The following is a 24,785-nucleotide window of genomic DNA, read 5'->3' on the forward strand; positions in this document are numbered from 1 at the left end:
GAGATCTGGTTGGTTTCTACAGGTTAGTGTGAAACCCCAAAACACCTCAGAGTAATTTGGGCAGAGACAGCAAGTATTTTCAAAGCCCCCTTGAGGGACTGGGGAAAAATTGGAAATATTAAACTTCCCCACCTGAGGAATTCCTGATATTCTCACAAGCATTGGGGACAACCACTGTAGATAAATTCCTCAATCTAGGGGCTTGCCCTTATGAAGCTTGCTACTGCAAAGGAGAGGCCAAGCCTACTAATAATCATGCCTAAGTGTCACCCCCAGAGAAACTCTTGTTGCTCAGATGTGTCCTCTCGAAGCCAACACTGCAGGTAAACTCACTGCCCTCCCCTCTACATGGGACATGACTCCCAGGGGTGTAAATCTCCTTGGCAACATGGGATATGGCTCCTGGGGATGAGCCTGGACCCAGCATCATGGGATTGAGAAAGACTTCTTGACCAAAAGAGGGAAGAGCAATGGAACAAAATAAAGTTTCAGTGGTTGAGAGATTTCAAATGGAGTCAAGAGGTCATTCCAGAGGTTATTCTTATGCATTATATAGATAACCCTTTTTAGTTTTTTTGTGTTAGAATAGCTAGAAGGAAATACCTGAAACTGTTGAACTGCAATCCAGTATCCTTGATTCTTGAAGACAATCATATAACCATAAAACTTTTACGGGGTGACTGTGTGATTGTGAAAACCTTGTGGCCCACAATGGCTTTATCTGGTGTATGGACTGGATGAGTAGAAAAAAGGGGGACAAAAAGTAAATGAATAATGGGGGGGGGGGGAGTAAGAGATGTTTTGGGTGTTCTTTTTAAGTTTATTTTTATTCTTATTTTTATTTCTTGGAGTAATGAAAATGTTCAAAAATTGATTGTGGTGATGAATGCACAATTATATGATGATACTGTGAACAACTGATTGTACACTTTGGTTAATTTTATGGTATGTGAATATATCTCAATAAAATTGCATTAAAAATCGGTCTTTCACCATAAGTATGATTTAAGCTGTAGATTTTTAATAGATGTCCTTTACCATCAAGTTGAGGAAATTCCCCTCTACTCCTAGTCTACTGAGAGTTTATGTTGTAAGTGGGTGTTGAATTTTGGCAAATGCTGTTTCTGCATAAATTGGTATGATCATGGAATTTTTCTTTTTAGCCTGCTAATAGGAAGGCATGCTCTGATTGATTTTCAGATATTGAACCAGACTTACGTTTCTGGAATAAACCCTCCTTAACTATGGTGTTTAATTCTCTTACCATATTGCTGAATGCTATTTACTAGTCTTTAGTCAAGGATTTTTGCATCTTTATTTATGAGGGCTATTAGTCTGTAGTTTTCTTTTTTGTTCTGTTCCTTGTCTGGTTATGGTATTGGGGTAATAAAGCATACTGGGAAATATTACCATCTCTTGTATTTTTTGGAAGACAATGTAGACGTGATGTTAATTCTTCTTTAAATATCTGGTAGAATTATGCAGTGATATCTTATGATTCTCAAGATTGCTTCTTTTGAGAGTTGTAAAATTACAAATACAATTTCCTTAATAGTTAAAGGCTATCCAAATGATAAATTTCATATTGGCTGAGTTGTAGTAGTTTGGACTTTTCAAGGAATTGCTCCATTTCATCTAAGATGTCAAATATTTGTGAAGTGTTGTTCATAGTATTCCCTTATTCTTTTGATGTATGCAGGTTCTGTAATTACAGCCTTTTTCATTCCTTATATTAGTAATTCATGTCTTATTTTTTCTTTCAGTCTTGTGAGAGGTTTATCAATTTTTAGGATCTTTTCAAAGAACTAATTTTTTATTTCATTGATTTTTTTTCAATTTCATTGAACTCTGCTCTTTATCTTCTCACTTTGGATTTATTTTGCCCTTTTTTCCTATTTTCTTGGGATGGGAGCTTAGATGACTAATTTGAGATTTCTCCTATTTTTTAAATGTAAACCTTTAAGGCTATAAATTTCTCTTTCAGCCTAGCTGCATACCACACATTTTGATATGTTATATTTTCATTTTCACTTAATATATTTTTAAAAAATTTCCCTTAAGACTTACTTTTTTGACCCATGGATTATTTAGAAGTGTTTATAAGTGTTTATGGATTTCCCATTTATCTTTCTATTACTGATTTGTAGTTGACTCCATTTTGGTTGGAGAATATATTTGGTAGGATTTTAATTCTTTTAAATTTCTTGAGGTTTGTTTTATGTCCCAGGATATGGTCTATCATGATATATGTTCCATGGACACTTGAAAATGAAGTGCATTCTGCTGTTGTTGGGTGAAGTGTTCCACGAATGTCAATTTGATCCTATTGATTTATGGTGGTGGTGTGTTCCTCTATATCTTTCATGTTTTCCTGTTGAGTTTTCTATTAGCTGTTGAGAGAGAGATGTTGAAGTCACCAACTATAACTGTACATTTGTCCATTTCCCCTTTCACTTCTAACAATTTTTCCTTCGCATATTGTGCAGCCCTATTGTTTCATGCATAAATACTTAGAATTGCTATATCTTCCTGGTTAATGATCCTTTTGTCATTATGTAATACCCTCTCTTTCCCTGATAATTTTCTGTGCTGTGAAGGCTGCTTTATCTTATATTATTATAGCCCCTTCTGCTTTTTTTTCTTCTGCATAGTCTATCTTTTTCCCTCCTTTCCTTTCAACCTACCTATATCTTTGTATTATAAGTGAGTTTCTTGTAGACAGCATATAGTTGGATCAACATATAGCTTAATCCACTCTGTCAATATCTTGTATATTTGTCTTTATGGTTAAAATAACTATTGATATATTAGGGCTTAAGTCTGTCATTTAATTTTTTTGTTTTCTTGTTCTGTTTCTTTTTCCTGACTTCCTGTGAGCTACTTGAACACTTTTTTTGAACTTCATATTTATAAATCTTTGGTGTTTTTAGGGTTAACTCTTTTTATAGCCTTTCTAGCGAATGCTGTGGGAATTACATACATATACATAACTTCTTGGAGTCTACTTTTGTCAGTATTTTACCTGTTTGAGTGAAGTACTGAAACCTTAGTTCTCTCTATGCCCCTTTATCCTCCCACATTTGTAACATAATTATGTTAATTATTTCCTGAGAAACACAGTGGTTCAATTATGTTCAAGTCAAACATAATTTAGAAAATTCAAGATAATAAAGTCAATTGTATTTACCCATATTTTCTGTTTTCTATTCTTTCTTCATGTTTCAAGATTCCTTCCTTTTTTTTTTAATCACCTCCTTCCTGTTTCAAGACTCCTTTTAGCCATCCTTTTAGGGTAGATCTGCTGGCAACAAATTCTCTTAGTTTTCCTTCACCTGAGAATGTCATTATTCTATTCTTATTACTATTATTATTATTATCCTTTTTTCCTGAAGGCTATTTTCATTGGTTATAGAATTGACAGTTCTTTTTTTTTCAGCACTTGAAAAATGTTGTGCCACTTTTAGTTTCCATGGTTTCTGGTAAGAAATCTGTTGCCAATTTGAAGTGTTTGTCTTATAGGTAACGTTATTCCTCTCACTGCTTTCAAAATATTTTCTTTTTCTTTAGTTTTCAGAAGCTTGACTATGATGTGCATTCCATAGATTTCTTTGGGGTTATCCTATTTGGAGTTTATTCCACTCCTTGAATCTGTAAGTTTATGCCTTGTCAAATTTAGAACATTTTCAGAAATTATTTCTTTGAGTAATAATTCAGTCTCACTCTCTTTCTCCTCTCCTTCCAGGACTCCAATGACAAGAATGTTAGATCTTTTGTTAATCTCACATGTCCCTGAAGCTCTGTTCCCTTTTCATTTTTCCAGTTTACTTTCTCTGTGTTGTACAGATTGGTTTATTTCTATTGTTCTACCTTCACATTCACTGATTCTTTCCTCTACCCTTCCCATTCTGTTGATGAGCATATCTATTAGTTTAAAAATGTTCAGTTATATTTTTCAGTTCTAAAATTTCCATTTGGTTCTTCTTATATCTCCTATTTCTTTGCTGAGACTTCCTACTTGTTTCATTTATTTCAAGCATGTTTGCAATTGCTCACTGAAGCACTTTCATGATGGCTGCCCTAAAGTCCTTGACAGGTAATTCCAACAGCTGTGTCATATTGGTCCTGACGTCTGTTGTCTTTTGTCATTTAAGTTGAGTAGGGGGATCTCCTTGATATTGCTGGGCTGGGCTGGAGTTCAGGCTCCACCATAGGCATCTCTGATATAACCCTGGCTGGGAGGGGTAAGAGTACCTTGCTACACCTCATAATGGGTCCTCCACTGATACCGCAGGGGCTGGGTCTGTGTGTATGTGTCCTGTTTTGCTGGGCAGTGGTGTCAAGTCCTGACTCTCCAGCAGGCTTCTTCTGACTCCAGTGGAGAATTCCAGTTTTCTCAGATGTTCTCCACTCACACTGCACTAAGAAGACCTCTTTATTGCCTGGCTGAGGGAGGAAGGGGTGAAGGCAGGAGTTAGGGTGGGGGTTGGAGCACCTTGTAACAGTCTGGAGAGGGTGAAAGCCTGGGCTCTCCACTCAGGTGGAGTCTCTGCTGGTGTGGGTGATGCCTCAGAATTTTCTGTGGTGTTTGGCTAGAGTAGAGGGGTTATTATACAAAACTTTTGTCTTGCTATGCTGCCCCTTTCCTGGTCATCTAGCTAGAGAATGCAGGTTTTTCTTGGGCCTTTTATGGTCTGCACTCAGCATTTCTGGGTTGCTGGCTTCTCCAGTAACCAATCTGAAATATGAGGCAATAAGAAAACTGAACTCACCACTGTATCATTCTTTGGTTCCCAAGATCCCTAGCCAGTCTGCCTTCTTCTCTCCATTTCTCAAGAGTTGTATGTTTGTTTTATATATATATATATATATATGTTCAGGGATTTCAGGTGCATTTCACAGGAGGAATATTACTTGGGGCGGGTAGTGGGTAGGAATATAAGGGAAATGAGATTAGCCAGGAATTGGTAATTTTGAAGGTGGGTGATGGATACATGGAGGTTCATTATTCTGTTCTATTTTTGTATATATCTGAAATTCTCCTTAAAAAGAAAAAACAAAGCATTCCCTGACCACCCAGTCTAAGTCACATGATATAATATCAATGCTATAATAATCACCATTTTATTTATAGCTACTGCCAGTTTTCCTTGCTAGACATGAACTTGATACTAAAGACCCAGTGTATCTTGGTCACAGTTATAGTTCCTAAAAGTGACTGGCATATAGTTGGCACTCAAATTACTGTGATTCCTCAAGTATAAGATGCCATTGATTGTTAGACTTTATTTTTATGTACCATTAAGAAAAAATACTGCACAATAACTTATGATATACTATTTTTAGAAGTGTCTTGATTTTAGAGATGATACAATGTGAAAAAATTCTTCATTTGAGGATTGATGTAATGTTATCTGTGGAATAAATGAATAATCTGAAATACTGTGAGGTCAAGATCATGGCTCAGATACCTTCAATAGCAGATCCGGGTATATTTTTGAAGCTATTACCAATTATATAGTGAACATATTTCTTCCCAAATATTGAAGTTTTATGTCCAAATTTATTTTCAGTTAGAACCTTAATAGAAAATGCAACATTTTGACATGATGGTCTCTAACTTTTGCACCACCAATGTCCCCTTTTATTTTACCCCCAAGGTCCCCAAATTTAGAAATACTTCAAGTTAACCTGATTTGCTAATATTTCTTTGCCTTTCACCAATTAAATGTGTTCAGGCTGAGGTGACATGATTCCAGCAAAAACAAAAGAAACTTGACCTTTTATTAGCCTGTATGGACTCGCTATAGAGAAATGTGACATTCCATTAGGGAAATCACCTTTTAAGCTCCAGTGCTACTTTCTCAGAGAACAGGGCTCAGTGGAATCTGGGTGGCAGGCACCAGTTCTTAGTTTCCTACAGTAAGGAAAGCAAGGGCAGTTCAGCCAGCACATCCTATGTCATTATGATTGAGCCACTGACAGGAAGTTGTGAAAGGCAGCTCAACACTGTGCTGAACTGACACTGTGCAGGGATCTATCCAAGTTTCTAAATCGATAGCATAAAAATCCAACTGGTTCCTCTAAGTTGAATTAGAACAGAGTAGTGAAAAGAAAATACTGTTTGTGGGGTTTTAGTTCACGTAACCTCTCCCTGTGCTTCAGCTTACAGCTGAGTTAGGGCACAAGTCATTTGTCTCTGGGTCCCCTGAGCCCAGTGACTGGCCCAGAGAAAGCACTCCTAAGCGTCCAGTGAAGACGTGGTGGGCAGAAGGACACTGGTCCCTGCTTCAGCGGCCTGTGACACCAAGGGTTGGACAGGGGGCCTCAGAACCTTCAATTCGTCTTCTCTGCCCCCGATTCGAGCTCTCTTGAGGGAAGATGGAAATTAGGAAAACGGAATAAGCACCAAGACAAGTTCGCAGCCAGAACTCTCTTCATCTTTGGAAAACTCCTCATATCAGTGTCCAGCTCTATATGCCAGCCTGATGCAGAAAGACAAATCTACATGCAAAATCTTTCACCAAATCCCCAAGACACACTCTATACATTTTTTAAATGAGAGCACGCATGTGAAGTCTCTAATGTAAAGTGGCACTGAGAAAGAGAGGTGGTGACAAGGAGATCCGAATTTATTTATTCTCTTCCTACAAAAAACCATGTGAATATCAAGCACAGACCTTTCCTTACACCCAAATTCAAAATCATCATAACCTATTAACCCTACATTTAAAATAAAGAGTCAGGAAAAATAACACCAGTTATCAGATGAACACACAGTTTTAGTTGCCTGGCTTGGGAAACCTTTTCTTCTGAAGGCTTGGTGGATCCATCTGTGATCCGGTGAGGAGGGACTGAGGGCACCGGGCCACTGGGACAGAGGACGGCACTCGGTCAGTGGGTTTCAGCAGTCTGTCCCAGTAAGTATTACACTGTGAACCCCCACCACCCGCTACCACCATCAAAAAGAGAGACAGGAATAATGTTCTAAGCTCAATTCCAGTGATGGCCAACCAGTCTTCCTCTTCCCTTCAGCCACAGGCTGGGGCAGTAACTCAGGCTCGAGAGAGGGAAGTACAGATTCAGATCTTCCTGGCATCAGAAAAAAAGCCATGAACCTGCCCCACCCAGGATGGAGAAGGAGGGAAAATCAGGTGTGAATTATGCAGCTGTCTCTCTTCCCATTGAGGACGTTTTCAAGAATACAACCTAACTAATTCCTTGCCTGAATATCTTTTTGGCTTGGGATATTCTAATCAAAATTTGGGTTCTAAAGCAATATATATTGGTGGGAAGTACCTAGCATGCCGATCACAGAGCTTGATTAGAACCCCTTTTCAATCTCTCTTTTAAAGATCCATTTGGGTATGCCTGCCATAACGGTCACTCCAGCCAGTTTCCATGGATAACTCTCTCAGAGACCCCTCAGTGTGCCTTGCTGAGAACGATTCATTCATGATGACGAATAAGCTGTGTCAGGAACTTGGGAGAGAACAAGAGTATTGGGGCCTTTGGGTCATCAGATCCCCTACAGTTTCATAATGAACCCCTCCTCTGAGCATCTGGTAGCCCATCTGAAAAAGGGCTAAAATATGTAAAGCAACTAGATAGTACCAAACACAGTATTTCCTGATCAACTGGAATAATGGCTGACATTTACTGAGCACTAACTATGTGCCAAACCCCTGTGTTCAGTGCTTTATATATCTTGTTTCATGGTAGGTGTGATTAGCCCATTTCCTAGATGACTTAACTAAGGCTCAGCAATTCAGTTTATTTAGACAAGGTCAAAATATTAGCTAGAGGCATGACTAGCATTTGAACCTATGGGATTTAAAATCCCATACTCTTTCCATTACTCCACATTGCTTCCTTGAACTGTTACTGCACATTTGAGTGACCTAGAAAGTGAAAAGCAAGTAAGCCATATTAAAAATCTAAGAATTTTGAACTAAAAATGTCCCTTTGTGTCCCGGTAGAGGAAAGAAGGGAAGGGTAAGCAACCTCAAATGAAATCGTAAAGTCCAAATGGAAAAGAATAAAAAGACACTGCTTAATATCTCAGAGCAGACACAAATGTTATTTAGATGTCCAATTCTTTTATTTTTCTTTTTTGCAGAGGTCATTTAAGGAGAAACTAATCATGTTCTCTTCACCTTCCTCTCTCTGCAAAGAATGGACATTAATTCCTTTCTTGTCCCAGTTGACTGAGCTGCCCCACTCCCAGAATGTACTGGGACAAAGAACTAGTTGGGTTTTATTCTTCAAAACCCCTCAACAGGAAGAGAGGGAGTTAGGTACATTGCCCGGTCACGACCTCTATTCTGCACAGAAGCTGAGTCGTAGCTTCTGGTCTGAAACATTAGGGTGGGTGGTCTTCTGACCTGGATTTGATTTCTCTACCACACGAACCATCCTATACTGTTCATTTAGCCTTGGGGCTGGGTAGAGGGGAAGAGTATGGGGATAGGAAAAATAAAGAAATGAAATATAACCATGAATACTAAACAAAGCGTAAAAAGAGTTAGGAAGAAGAAAGAAGATTTTAGCACCACCAGAAATAAAGCCAGATTCCTTGGTCTCAGAAAGCTGATTAAAAATCTTAGTTACTATGGTAAAGACAAGTGACTGTCTTTCAGATGCTAAATTCCATTACCCTCTCAATCTCTAATAAACAAAAAGAGTTACAGACACTAGCCATAGCCCCATTTTTTCCCCTGCCAATAATTATAAGGGTTTAGACTGTTATGTATTTCCTTATTAATAGGATTTGACCTTCATTAGCTTTTCCTGACAGTTTACTATAAATCAGAATTTCAACAATGTGGTTTAGGATTATTTCGGAAATTTGAACAAGTGCTTCTGTGATTAAATTCTAGTCTTAAGTAACAGAATTGGTATTGTCTTTTCCTTTAACCTACAAAAGACATCATTTGCATTTGCTGACAGTTTTAAACGGACACAGTTGTGAATAAAGGATTTTAAACAGAGCCCCTGATAAAGCCTAAACCTAATCATCTTCCATCAAATGTTTTATTTAGATTTTATGTAATCGCATGTAGACACACTTAAAGAATATATATATATAAAATACAGATGATATGGGAGTTTCTGATGAACAATTTGTTAATAGAAATTTATTAACTGTATAACCTTTGAATAAGAGAGAAACTTTATGTACAAATCAGCATGAAGTTCCCAGTTCCCAAACTTTGGTTATATGAACATGCCTCAAGCACCATGGAACAAACACTAATCCTAATTAAAGAAAAAAAAAAATCCTGAAAACCAAAAAAATCCTTCAACTCTCTTGAATCTGTTTTCTCTACACCTCCTTATTCTACATTTCCTTCCAACTCGGTCAGTTTCCAAAAATAGCATCGGAAAAACTGATCAGGAGACAAAAGGATCAACAAACCATTACAGGTAAAGGTAATGTCTTAAAAGAACTATTTCTGGAAATTATTCTTTTTTAAATAAGAAACTACTTTAGCTTAGGAGATTTGTATTATGCAACAAGTATTAAAAAAAAACCCCTTATCTTCAAAATCCAAAACCTCAAGCAAATCAGTCATGACAGAAGTTGGAGCGGAAAGTTCACAGAGAGATCTTTAGCAAACCCAGTTAATGACATTCTTGGATTTCAACCTATTCCCTGGAATCATCGTCATGAGCTAACTGTAGAGGCAATTTGTATAATATATAGGCATCAAAGAAGAGACCCAATGGGACTGAGTACAATCTTCCATGCGATTTCATAAGAAATATGATGGGTGAAAGAAAAATAATTTAAAATATAAAGACTGAAATAGAAGAAATGGGAACAAAACGTTATCTATGTCCATGTAAGTCAGCATGGAGGGGGCCTAGATGCACAAACTGAAAATCCCGTGTGCAGAAGGGCTTGCATCCTTGATTACAAATGTGGATTATATACACATTCATATTAAGTTAAGTCAGTTCCTGCATTACACCTGACCATTCACACGCGCTGTGTCTGAAGAGAGGCAGGAGGAGGCTCCACTCCCATGGCCCTTAGGTCCCTGTCCGTTTCCCAGGCTGCTCGGTGGTCTCTGCACAGGCATCCAGAGCATGGTATATGAATGGATACAACTTGATATCTGGTCCAGGAGTGGAGCAGTTTCTGCATTCTTCACTATAATATCGTAGCAACAGCTTATACACATCTCCTGGAGAGTAAAAAGCCAAACCAATTGGCACATTAAGGAGTATGATGAAAAAACCTACAAAAGGAACCCTCTAGTTAAATCTTAAATCTAAATAGCATATGCTCAAATTTGGCTTTTGAATATACAGCATGAATTTCATATGCTTGGAATGCTTTCCTGACATAAAGTTAAATATTTTTAAAAAGACTTAAAAAAGACTACTTAGTAACACATGGCCAGAATAGAAGAACACACAGTACAGTGTTCATGCATTGTTTTGGGTGTTCACGGCAACCCTGACCATACATTCAGTCCCAAGGCAGCAGCCTTTCAAGTCCAACCGAAACACTGTGTGAGCTGCCGGCATGTCTGAAAAATGACTCAGAGTGAGCCTCTTAAGTTTGAACTTGTCCTTATACACCTTCCCCTTTTTTGTTTTCAAAACGTACAGAAGTAGCCTCCCCTCAAAGTCACACATTCCCTCCTTCTTATCTAGTGTGATCCACCCGGATTTAGCAAATGCTGCTCAGGATAGTGTGCCATCCATCTAGACACCAAGTGTCAAGGCTTTCTCCTACTTACCGACAGTCAGTTTCCGTTCAGTAAGGAAAGTGTGCATACTGTAAATGTCTCTCATCAATTCCGAGTCCCCAAAGGTGAAATAAACCACATCTCGCTCAGCTGCAGCAGCTGCCAGGATCTGTATTAAGGCTGTGGCAAACAGAAAAGACACAGCTATTATGACATGGCCCATCAAGAAACCCTTAGCTCTTTCAACCAACTAACTTATAGCTGGTGTGCCACGGCTTTATCCTGGATTAAAGATTTACAAACCTAATATACACGTTATTAGAAATGGTGAATACAGGATGAGTATCAATCATTTAGTCATATGACTTTTCAGACAGGCTGCTGAGAATAACATTAAACCGCAGAATTTCCACACAACAGTCTTTTTCTGGACCACCAATAAATGAAGGTGCAATTGAGGTGGGATTTTTTTCCACTTATATTAATCTGGAAGTAAAACATATTTTGTTTGCTTGCTTGATATGTTATAATTATTTTGTCTTATTAAATAGTCACTGGTCTTTTGTATCACAGGAGACTCTCTGATTTTTCCCGACTGATGCACTCAGGAGGTTCTAGTGTTCTCCTTAAACCTATAGGAAGCATGCTCAAATGGGCTGGAGAGCACACTCCCATCTCTCCTGTACTCCATCTCCATCCTAGGCACCTAAGCCTAGAGTCAAGGTTATGGTAGACACTGTGTAGTAACTCTCTGGTGTGTTGGAATAGAAAAACAATTGACAGCAACTGTCCCCAGGAATCAATGTCACAAATCACTGAGCCTCAAATATGCTTCCAAAAATGAAGTTCTTTATAATCTTAATCTCAATAGACAGGATTCATTTTAAATCACAACAAAACTGAACACAGTTTTTTGCTAGTTATGTATCTTTTCTTTCCTAAAAGAGGTGGGAATCAAATCAAATAGGGACTCTTGTGCATAATACATCAGTAGGAATGTAAAATGGTGCAATTGCTGTGGAAAGCAGTATAGCCATTCTCCAAAGTTACACATAGAATTACCAAATGCCCAGCAATTCCACTCCTATGTGAAGTGAAAACAGGGATCCAGATACTTGTACACCAATGTTCACAGTGGCATTATTCATAACAGCCAAAAGGTGGAAGCAACCCAAGTGTTCATCAACAGAAGAATGGAGAAACAAAATGGGGCGTGTCCATACAATGGAATAATATTCAGCTGTAGGAAGGAATGAAGTCCTGAGACATGAAGCAACATGGATGAATCTTGAAAACACTGAAATAAGCAAGGCACACAAGGGCAATTATTTATACAATGTAACTTACAGTAAATACCTAGAAATAGCAAATTTGCAGACAGAATGCAGATCAGAGGTTACCAGGGAATGGGGAAGGGGAAAAGAGGGAGTAAAAATTAAAAAATAACCAGTCAATATAATATCAGTCAATATAAAACAAACACTATATTACTAACCTGTGGAACCTTGTCTAAAATAAATGTACAATTTCTCAGACTTAAAAAAACATTGTGGAGGATACCTTTTTGTATAGTTTTCACTTTGGGGAGCATGTTAATATTGCGTATATTCAAAGAATAAAATTAAAACAGTAAGAATGGGAGTGTAGAATGAACCTGTAATTGAAAACAAATAAACTTAACTTTATTTCAATGAATAACATAACTACACTGAAGGGAAAGGGAAAGGGAATGGGAAAAGGAAAGAAAAAAGGAAGAAAGAACTAACTCAAGTAACTTACAAGCAGAATATTTGACTATATATTCTCAGTCTTGGTAAAGGAGGAAAGAATTGTAAACAAGACCCCAACTCTTTTTACTAGGTTTGTTTACTGTAGTAGTTCAGCTGAAACAATTATGAAATGGATTAGAAGATTAAGCAAACGAATGTATATGTTGGGAGCCAGGGTTCTCAGGGTGGAAAAAGGGATGTACCAACATGGAATGGGGAAAGTCAAAACAGAACTCTGTGGGGTTGGATGGAAATTGAAGGTGTTGCGTGTACTCATGATTTTTCTAATGTGCATATTTATTTGTATGTGTTTATGCATGCATCTCCCAGCTCTGTCTGCTGAAAGGGCCAAAAAGCAGACATCCCAGTAGCAAGGGGCACATGTTGTGTCTTGGTCTCTAATCCTAATCCCCCCAAAAGGAACTGGGTTCCTTGGAGAAATGGCTGATTCCATGGTTGGGACAGGATAGGCATGAGAAGCCTAGAACATTGTCATACCAGAAAGCAGAACATTCTGTTATATCACAAAGTAAGGAGTGCTCAAAAAATGATGGGGGAAAAAGTGAGGGGAACTTGTCACAAGGATACAGAAGCCAGTTTGATGGAGATTCCGCTGGCCAAATCTGGGACAATTTGAGTGCCAAAATATTAAGTATAGTGATGCATTACATACCACTGAAAAAATGAGTCCATACTGATAATAGATAAATACAAGGACAGGAGGGAGGGCTCTTGTGTACAGTGGAGTGCCAAGGACTAATTGATATATGTGGAGGGAGTGCTGGAATTGGAACATCATCTTTTGCAACCATCATGATAAAGACTGGATCAGGCAAAAATCATTAAAGGATGCTAAACCTAGGGGAAGTTTTGTCTTCAAATGTCTTCCAACAGATTGCTTATTAGTTGCAAGGGAGATAACTCAATAATTATGTAGTGGGTGAATCAGGCTAACACTTTGACTGGGTCTTCAAAACTAACATCACCAAGGGGGTTAGAGGGACACCAAGGGCCTCCAGCTCTGATACTGTGAGAAGGACACATTGTCTGTGAGTGTTCTGACCAAGAACACACAACACAGAACAAGGAACATTGTGTTCTCCCAAAATGTCAATGCCAGAGGAGACAAAGAAAGGCTACGGAAATACTCTGGATTAAAAAGGAGGCTAAAAGACACGACAATACCTGACCCTAGATGGAAAGCTGCATGGGAGGAGAAAAATGATATAAAGGACCTTATTAGGCCATCTGACAAAGCTGGAATATGGACAATAAATTAAGTATTTTATCAAAGTATGTTTATGAATTTAATAACTGTACTGTATTTATGTAAGAGAATATTTTTTCTTAGGAAATACACACTGAAGTATTTAGGAAAAAGGACACAATGTATGTAATGTACCCTCAAAAGGTTCAAAAAAATTGTGTGTTTATACATATAATGTGTGTATATATAAATAGAAAAAGGTATATTATTTTTATTTTTTGTAATGTTTTGTAAATTTGAAATTATTTTCAAATTCAAAGTTTTAAAAAAATTGTTGAGGAAGGAAAAACATTTTTAAAAAAGTTGAACTGGTAAATTTGAAATAGTTGACTATTCCCCAGACATGGAAAATAATCTATGACAGAATAATATATGCAAGATTCTAAAATACTATCAAAGTATTTCCTAATTTCCAAACTAATATTTATTGAATAATTACAATATGTGAGGTGCTGTGAGCAGGCCCCATTAATCTCAAAGTCTTGAAAATAATCTCAAGATAGAGTTAAGTTTTAATTAAAACTGCTCAACCAACTTATGTGTCATATTAAAGCTTCAGAACACCCAATTTTAAAAGGTTCTTAATTAACCTAAACTACATGTAAAAATGGAAACTAATGAACTGTTATCTTCCTCTACTAAGAGGTACCATTTCTTACCTGTTAGGGAGAATGAGAAAATTTGGTTTGAAGTATTTTCTATCAAAAAAAAAAAAGACTGAAGAAAAGCCCTTTTAGTCCTATTTTCTCCTTACATACTGAATTACTAGATCACTGGCCATTTGCCACTGTGAAAATGAAACATTAATAAAAACATCTGAAATATATCCCCTTCTAGAATTTATTTACAAAATGCTCCATGGGCCATTCTGCCACTGTGGGCAGACTCTTTGGAGCCAAGCTCAATGGAGCTGGCAAAAAGATGTTGGATTTTAAATGATCCTAAGAGAAAAGTAAACGGTAAAACCAATTCCCATTACATCCTTGACCTCACATCCATTTCCGTATGGGCCCACGGTGTAATCTAACCATGTGTTGGCCAAGGTGGGACTGGGAAACAGGAGGCCTGGGCCCTGAGCTGTCCTTGAGCCGGCCATCCAGCTCTGTGACCTTGGCCAAGTCACCCAGTTCTCTTGTCCTCAGTTTTCTCAGCTGGCCAATGAAGGGACTGAACCAGATGTTCCCCAAAGACACTTCAGAATTCAGAATACTGTAATCTCCTTTATAATTCTTCTTGTCACATTGGATTTTTGACTATAAATACACAAATGAAATTTTCAGAGATCAACTAATCTTGACCCCAGAGATACAGTAAACATTGCCAAAAATAATTTTAAACACAGCCCTCTTCAGACCTACAATCTACAAAATTCCAAAGATTGCTGCAATCTACAAAATCCCAAAGATCATTGCAAATATGGAGACTTATGCCGCATGATTTCAGTTAGCTCTCCTGCATCACAAATTAGATGAGAATAAATCATGAACCTAATAGGGTATGTGGACTGATTCCAAGTATGACATAAAAGCATAAAATTTTAACTTCAAGTACAACCAGGTGCCAAAATAATCACTTAAATTAACCCACAGGGAACTTGGTTTTAATTTTCTTTTTGGCATCGATGTTAAGCTATGAAGAACATGCAAATAAATGTGACTAACATAAAAAAAATTCATAGTGCCCTGTTGCAAGAAATAAAACAAACAAAACCTGGGATGGCTACTCATGGCCTAGGTGTAGCTTGAGGACGCTGGCGTGTCATGTTAGTGACTGCTGCTAACACCGAGCTCTTAGAGTGCACTGACACCATTCAGCTTTATAAGCACGAACTCAAGATTTACAAATACTAACTCACTTAATTATCACAAAATTCGAACAAGGTAATTGTTGGTATTATCTCCATTTCAATGGAGGATCCCAAGGGTTAAGCAATTTGACCAGGGTGGCAGAGCCTGGAAGGCAACTCTGACTCCAGGCCCCCTGACCACCAGGCTACATGCTGTTGCTCCAGCTCACTCTGCTCTGCTCCAAGGTAATTAACTAACTGTTCTTTACGCCCGTCAGAATCCCCGAAAGTTGTCTATTTCCATTATTTAAATGCATGCAGGAGGGAGGCTCAGAGAGCATCCATTTGAAAGGATTACCAATATCCTTCCAGTGACACTCAAAGTCTCGACTGCCCTGAAAGCCCAAGCACTGCCTCTACTCAGCAAAAGCTTTTGTCTGTGGATTCCACAACATGGCACTGCTCCAGGCCTCCTCTTGGTCTTGCTGTCCTCCGCCTGCTATTAACCTTGACCCCATCTGTGCCCTCTCCTTCACCCCAACACTACATACATTATTGAAGGCTCAATCTTCGGAGCTCTGATCTGCTTTAAATACACCCTCTCTTCAAGAATTCAACCATCTCTGGGTTGGCAACTCCCAAATCTAGACCCAGATCCAGAGTTTGCACCCCAATAACAGGAACAGCAGTAGCAGTAGTAACAACGATATTAGGAAAGAATATATATTGGTTTCTGAGGCAGACAGGACCAAGTGTGAAAGTCAGCTCTGAGACTTACTAGCTGTCTTTAAAAATTGTGGCTTCCTTCTTAAAGGAAGATATTCCACACTTGGGGAACTTATTTCTGTAATGGTGAAGCTAAGCCGACTTATAATTATGCCTAAGAGTCACCCCCAGAGACCCTCTTTTTGTTGCTCATATGTGGAATCTTTCTCTTAGCCAACTTTGCAAATAAACTCACTATCATCCCTCCTTATCTGGGACATGACTCCCAGGGATGATTCTGGACCTGGCATCATGGGACTGAGAATGCCTTCTTGACAAAAGGAGGAAAAGAAATGATAGAAAATATAATTTCAGTGGCTAAGAGATTTCAAATAGGGTCAAGAGGTCATTCTGGAAGTTACTCTTATGCAAGCTTCAGCCAGATATTGCAAATTGCCACAGTATGCCAAGCCCCAACCAGCAGTATTCCTGAAAACCCTAAACAATACCGTGGGCTCTATCTAAGACTATAAAAGTTTTACCTATTAAGTTTATTTTTTTCAAAACCTTAAAGCCTCCAGAAGGCTCCTATGCCAAATAAGTTCTGAACCGCAGAGTTACCAGTCTCTCCAAGAACATCAACCAGTTTCATTCCTCTACCCCATAAGGTCAACATCCTTTTTCAGCATGCAGAAGCTAGAATGGTCATTGCCCAGATATCCCTGAAGACTAAGAGAATGATCAAGTGAGAGGGAGGAGTTATAACTAAGAAGTTAGGTTTTAAGAAATGATTATGACTACTGACTCATTATACAGAGATTTCTTTTTAGTTTCTAGTGTATTAGAATAGCCAGAAGGAAATCGTTGAACTATCAACCAGTAGCCTTGATCTTTGATAATGATTGTATGACTATACAGCTTTCATCTTGTGATCGTGTGATTGTTAAAACCTTGCGACTGACACCCCCTTTATCCACTGTATGGGTAGATGAGTAATAAAATAGATTGGGAATACGGGGAAAAATACCCTTACATAAACTATGGACAATAGTTAATAATACTACTTTAATAATCTTTCATCAATTGTAACAAACGTAATTACTGTTAAAAAAATAGTACAATTACAAAAAAAGTGCTATCATCAATTGTAACAAATTTTCCTCACCAATGAAAGTGTTGGTGGTGGGGAGGTGTATGGGAATCCAGTATTTCATGCACGATTGTTCTATAAACCTGCAACTTCTCTAATTAAAAAAAAAATTAATTAAAAAAAAAGACATCAAAAAAAAAAAAATGGGACTACAAATGGAAGACTACCTGTGCAAACTAAATGAGAAAATACAATGAGTCTTAGATCTGGCTGATCCTCAATTCCCAGATGGTTAAAAAAAATTCCCAAAGCCACTTTCCAGATCTGCTACCTCAGCAGCCTCTCCAGAGGTGCTCGTAACAAACATGCACTTTACTCCAGAAGCCTCTGAGTGCCCACTGTCATACCAGACCACACTCTAGCATGGGGGCCACAGAAGAGGAGAATACAGAAATGTTAAGGAAGGAATCTTCTGACTCATGGTCTAGGAGGAAGGCTGGGAGACGGAGAATGTGATCGGTTCTGACAGAGGAAGGAAAGTGAAAAGGAACTAGTGGCAGACACACTGAGGGGGCCTGGCCCACAATTCTATTCTTCTACCTTACATTTTTTAGTGATAGTCACCCCTTCTCCACCTCTATAACCACACCTCTCACAAAGCTAGCCAAACGTGCAGGCTAGGCCAAGCACAGTGCAGTAGAAAATGGTCTAGCTGTACCGCCCAGGTTCCAACCTTTATTAGAAAGTGATTTTTCTGGAATTTAGCTATCTTGACTCCAAAATAGCAAAATAACTAGTAAGGACATTATTTATGTTTGATATAAATGGCATATAAGGTAATGGAATAAAATAAATGTATAAAAAGTTTCTGTATCTCAGAAAACCTTTCATTTAATATAAATTCATAGAAATCAAATGGAAATCCTCTCAGTCTCATTAGGGGATGTGCCCAGTGTTGACTCCTCAGCTATAATAACTTGGTCCTGGGGATGGGAAAGCGAACCAAGTCAATTCAGAGTATTCTATAGAATTTTTAAACTAATGAGAGTCCTTCTTTTCTTTTGGGTCACCCAACTACAATGCTGTAAGTCTGATATGCAGAGAAACACTAAGGGAAAAAGAAGAGGACGAGGCCATCACCCCGAGAGAAGCAGGAAGGAGAGGATCCAGCACACGCAGACTAGAGGGAGCATTTGATTTTAGGATCCAGTCACCCAAGGCCAACCTCCCTGGCCTTACTCAGTCACATGAGCAAATAAGCCCCTTACAGGCTTAAGCTATAAGTTATGGTCATGTCTCTTGTAATTGAAAGAATCTTAACACAGAAAAAGGGGGACTGAGGCAGTTCTTTCTGGAGAAGACATCACTGGAGTGGAGTCTTAAATAAACAGAAGGAACTGGCCAGATAAGACAGGCAGTTTCAGGAGAATGTGCAAAAACCCAATTAATCAAAGGCATATGAGGCTGCTGAATAAATTGGTTAAACAAAAATTCACTGAGCATATATTATTTGTAATTCACTTTTAGGCCCTGGAGGTAGGGAATGGGAATAGAAAAAAGAATGAACGGACTAAAACATCAAGATACCTTAAATTAGGCTAAACTATCAATGACATGATCCTTTTACAAGACAGGGAACATACTATGGAGATGTAAAAAATAATAAATAAACAAACAACTGAAGGAAATGCAAGGAGAAATAGACAAAAACACAACAGAAGAGAAAACTTTAAGCACTACTTAGTCCTTAACAAAGCAAGCAGATAAAATCAGAAGGACAGAGGGTCTGATCTCATAGGTAAAGAATCTAACAGACATATAATATAGAAAGTTCTATACCCTTTGGGGACATCTTTCTAATATAATATCTACGAAAATTGACTGTTAGGCCACAAAGAAAGCTAAGGTTCCCCAAAGTAGAAATAGCATTATCGTCTTTCTTTGATTTCAATGCAATAAAATTAGAAAGAAGAGATAAAAGAAACATTTTTTTTTTTTTTTTTTTTAAACCCAAGCATTTAGAAATTGAAAAATTATCCCCTAAAAATCTCATGGGTCAAAGTAAGGGTCAGGTGCCTGGAGTCTGGTGTACATTTGAGGCAGGAGCCTACCCTGTAGCATCTGCTGAAATGGATGTAGAAAGCTGCAGAAAACATTGTTCCAACACTAACAATTAGGAAAAAACCAAGAATAAATAGTCCTAACATTTCCTGAGTCTATCAGGGGGCTGAGTTTGTAAGGCAACCAAGTGTGATATTCCTCTAAGAAGAGATAAAATACACGAACCTATGGCAGACCATGGGAAAAAAGAAGTGGCCATTGTACAAATGGGTAAGAATAAATCAGCAAATGCTTTAACAAATTTTTACAAGCTTAACAAATTTAGACTAAGGGGTGAATGTGGAATAGGTAGGAGTCCCAGAAACAAGGGGATGTCACGCTCACTCAAAAGCTCTCTTCTGCAGGTGTCCCCAGGGAGAAGAATGGGGACCAAGCAGGAGAAAAGAAAGCTCCTTTGGAGGCAGAGGTGTGCAGGACGCAATTTGGCCACTGCTGAAGGACAGGTACAAAGTCTTTCTTTCCCAGTCTCTTATTCCCTACTCTCTGGTTCCTAGGGTCTATGTGAAAGCCCACTGCCCTGTGGGCAAGGGAAGAGGCAAATCCTGTCTGCCTTGGAGTGAGGGTAGGACATAAGCAAAGATCCACTGGTGGTGGAGGAGGGGTAGAAACAAATACCCTCTGCCCCTGAGTGTGGGGCATGAACTCGACACCAATGCAAAGCGAAGGTCTGCTATATTAGAGAAGGGACATGAAACGAAACACTCTAACAAATGAGTTCATCAAGGCAGCAGGATACAAGGTCAACATAAAAAAATCAACTGCATTTCTTTACAGTACCAATGAACAACTGGAATTTGAAATTGAAAAAAAGTACCATACATAATAGCAGCAAAAAACATGAAGTACTTAGGGATAGATATATGTAAGATTTGTACAATGAAAACTACAAAATATTGAGTAGAAAACTGGAGAAGAACCGAACAAAAGAAGAAATTCACTGTGTTCACAGATAACAGACTTGATATTGTTAATTTGACAATTCTGTCACCACTGACCTAGAGATTCAATCAAAATTCCAAGAAGAAACTCAGTAACTGATTCTTAAATTTATATGGAAAACAAAGGAATAGAATAGACAGAACAATTTTGAAAAGAACAAAGTTTAAGGACTTATACTATCTGGTTTCAAGACATCATAAAACTACAGTAATTAATGCTGTGTGGTATTGAGGTAGGGGCACACATATGGGATCAATGGAATAGAAAAGAGTCTAGAAGTTAGTTTCACAAATATGGTCATCTGATTATCAATGAAAATACAAAGTAATTCGACGGGAAAAGAATCTTTTAACAACTGGTGCTGGAACAAATGCACATTGATGTACAAGAACCATGAACCCATATATCACACCACACTCCAAAGTGAACAAGAACTGGATTACAGACCTAAATATAAAAAATTATAAACCTTCGAGAACACATAGGAGAAAATCTTAGTAACCTTTAGTTAGGCAAAGATTTCTAAGATAACCACAAAAAGCGCAAACCATAAAATAACAATAAAATTGGACTTTCTCTAGAGACAAAAAGAGATCATTGGTTGCCTGAGGCAGGGGGTGGGGGAGGGGAGTGACTACAAAGACGCATTAGAGAACTTTCTGGGCTGATCAAAATATTCTCTACCTTGAATGTAGTGGTGGTTAAATGACTATACATTTGTCAAAACTCATCAAACTGTACACTTCTAAAGAGCGAATTTTACTTCACATGAATTACACCTCAATAAATTTGAATTAAAAAACAAAACAAAACTTATGGGTAAAAGTGAAATAACAATCTAGAAAACAAGCTGTCAAAACTTACAAGATGTGGCTAATGTATTCAGAGAAAAATTCGTAGCTTTAAATAATTTCAATAGCATAAAGGTAAAAAGGTAAACACAGATTCATCACAGGGATTCAGAAAAAGAACAACAAACTAACAGAAGTATAATGAAATAATCAAGATAAAAGCAGAAATATAAAATATAAAAATGTAGAATTAATATTTTCATCAGCTTTTCCAAAAATAGAAACAATAAAAAGGTACTAGATAATCTACTCTAACAATAAAATGAAATTAGGAAAGAAAAAGAGAAAGTAAACAGATACTTAAGAAATAAGGCTTATTAAAAAAATACGATGCACAATCTTCTGCTAATACATTTTAAAACCTCTACCAACAACAAAAATTAACAATTAGAATGACACGGAACCTACAGAATATGAAAAATATTTGCATAAAATATAATGACTTAAACACTAGCCTTTATTGAAAGGCCATTAAAATTTCAAGAAAAGTTCTTAATAAATAGTCAAAGATATAAAAGGGTAGTTCTCAAGAAATAAAAATGTAAAAAGACCAGGAAAAACCAAACTTATGTTTTCCATGAGTAATCAAAGAAATGAAAATTAATATACCATTTTGCATCTTTTAATTGAGCAAAAACAAGGCAAAACACAACCAAACAAGCCAAGCTAGTAAGGCTGTGGAAAAGCTTCTCTATTTGTAAAATCCTGTTTACACTGTAAGTTAGTACAATAACTCTGGAAAGCAACATGGCAATACTTCTCAAGGGTCATAAACATATTCCTACCTTCTAGCTCAGTAATACTACTCTTAAAATAAGAGTAATTTTTTTTTTTTACTCTATCAAAAAATTAAAAAGACAATTCAAACAAAACAAAACAAAGGAATAAGAAAAACAAATAACCTAAAGTAACTGCATTGCTCCCAACATGTCCCTACCATACCCCAAGAAAATTAGCAAACCGTAACAAAACAAGGGAGTAATTTTAAAAAGAAAAATGTTGTATGTATCAAATTATAACACTAACAAAAATAGCAAATAATAATAATTAATACTTGTTGAGTGTTTACTCTCTGCCAGGCACTACTCCAATTACTCTACTTCAGAGGTTCTCCACAAGGGCTGATTTTTGTTCCCCAGAAGACATGAGGTAGTATCTGGAGACATTTTCTTGTTGATGTTACAGCTGTGGGGAAGACTGGGTGCTACTGGCATCTGGGGATGCTGCTTAACATCCTACAGTGCACAACATAGCCCTGACAACCTAGAATTACCCAACCCCAAATGATAGTAGTGCTGAAATTAAGGCACAGAAAGATTAAATGACTTGCACAAGGTCATACGGACTGTTAGTGGCAGAGCTGGAATTTGAAACCAGTACATTGGCTCCAGAGCCTAGTCTCTTAACCACTGTGTGCTGTTATCTCACCAAAATAATAAAAAAATGGATAAGTACATAAAAATGTGATAAAGGTTAAGCCAGTTAGAATATATCAACTAAACGGAATAGTATGTATATTATTAGTGTACTATTAATTACAGTATGTGTATAATTAATTAATTATTAGTGTTTACTTATTATAAACAAAAATATTTATAATATATTAAGTAAAACTGCTAAGTACCAAAATTACATGTACATGATAATTACAACTAGGTAAAATATGAGAGAACATGGAAAAATGGAAATATATGATACCTAAGTAACGTGATAATGGTTCTGAAATTTTATTTCACATCTAGAATAATGTCTGGAATATATAAAAGTTGTTAATGTCTGTTGAATGAATGAATGTATGAGTAATGGTCTCTTAATAGTTGTCACAATAATATACAATTAAGGCAGTTCAAAATTATATTGTTTTAAATTGCAAAATTCATGCACAAATAGACAATAAGCATATAAAAATAGCTTTAGAACTATTTCTAATATAAGGAATACAAATTTAAGGATTCACACACACCCATGTTTCCCCTTCATGAAAATTTTTAAATTTTTTATTATAAAAACAACATATGCTCACAACAAGAAAATACAGATAAAAAAAATCTCCATCATCCCCCTAGAAATAACCACAGTTAATCATTGTACACAAATAGATGAACACAGAGAAACTCAAATTTGGGTAGGGTGTTCTATATTCATAATTTAATTTTTAAAATGATTTATATGGCATATACTTTGGCAATATTCCAAGAACATCTTTCCTTGTCATTAGATATATCTCTGCAAAGGTTTCTAATGGCTGCATAATATTCCATTGCACAGATGTACCTTAATTTCTTTCTTTTCAAAATCACAACTTTGGTAACCAATCTCCTACTGAGGAACATTAATGCTTGCTTCTAACTTTTTAATGATTATTCAAGGGAATAATGGGAAGGGTGTTGTCAAAAAGCCACTCCAAAGTTTTTAAAATCTCAACAACTGATAAAATGAATTACATACTGGAAATCTTTGAATGCTATGCTTGCCAGTCTCCAGAGGAAGCAAAGCTGCAGTCTGAAAGAAAGGCTTTTATGCTGTAAAGAAAATAAGCCAACACATTTATAAAGCTTCTCAAATTGTCCATCAAAAATGACCAAGGCTTATGGCAGACCTGGCTAATGGACTGATGACATGAATCTGGTCATTCATTTTACTTAAGAGAAAAACAGAAAAAAGTGTCTGTCATAAGATCAATAAGCCTCGAAGCGAAAACCAGGTTCCCTCAAACAAATTCAGGATGACAAAGAATGTCATAAAATACAAAACAGAAAACCTTTCTTTTATAGGCTTTACAAAAACTGAAAAAATCACCAGGCAGTTTTTGTTTTTGAACTTGAAGAAAATATGGGAGAAATCTTTAGAATGAGGGGATGGGGAAGATTTTTCTAAGTGTGCCACAAAAATTTGAACACAAAAATTAACTCTGTATGGCAACAACCCAATAGGTGATATAAATGAAAAAAAGCTGAGAAAAATATCTGCAACAAAACGGCAGTTTTAAATGATGAATATTTCTTAATATACAGAGTTTGCCGGTAAAAAACCAAAACTACTCCCAAAGAGCTGAATGGGCAGGAGATGTAAAAAGCAATTCGCAAAACAAATAAAAATGGCCATTAAATATATGAACACTGTTGAAGCTCACAGAAATTAAAAAAGGTTGACAAAATCCCATCTTGGTGAGGTTGCTCAAGCAAAGAGAACGTATACTCATACTGTCTTTCAGAAGGGCAATTTGCAACTGGTATCAAAATATAAAGTATATATCCTTTGATTTGATTCATTAATCTTGCTTCTAGGAATCTACCCAATGGAGATAATGATACATAATTATACATAATTTACGTTTAATTATATATCACAATATTGTTTATAATATAAAGCAAACAACTCAGCTGTCTATGATTGGAGAATTAGCGAAATAAATTATGGTAATATGTACATATAATAGAATACTGTGCAGCCATTAAAAAATATTGACAGTAAATCTACATTTATTCATTTTGAAAACTACCCATGACAGTTTAGGGTCTTTAAATAGAGTTTAGAGAATAGAAGAACATGTGGGATGA

General features: G+C 37.0%; 1 protein-coding gene across 5 annotated transcripts in view; it reads right to left on the minus strand.

Moving 5' to 3' along the window:
* Positions 1-6,632: 6,632 nt before the first annotated feature.
* Positions 6,633-24,785, minus strand: part of PARG (poly(ADP-ribose) glycohydrolase) — a 152,704-nt gene continuing 134,551 nt past the window's right edge. For all 5 annotated transcript variants that reach the window (XM_037804875.1, XM_037804879.1, XM_037804876.1 and 2 more), the window contains 2 exons: positions 10,749-10,877; positions 6,633-10,187 (listed from right to left, as the gene is read on the minus strand). In XM_037804875.1, coding sequence (XP_037660803.1) covers positions 10,033-10,187; positions 10,749-10,877 — 284 coding nt within the window. In that variant the 3' untranslated portion in view covers positions 6,633-10,032. The remainder of the gene's footprint in view (positions 10,188-10,748; positions 10,878-24,785) is intronic.

The sequence above is a fragment of the Choloepus didactylus genome, chromosome 15 (assembly GCF_015220235.1).
Source record: "Choloepus didactylus isolate mChoDid1 chromosome 15, mChoDid1.pri, whole genome shotgun sequence".
Taxonomy (NCBI): domain Eukaryota; kingdom Metazoa; phylum Chordata; class Mammalia; order Pilosa; family Megalonychidae; genus Choloepus; species Choloepus didactylus.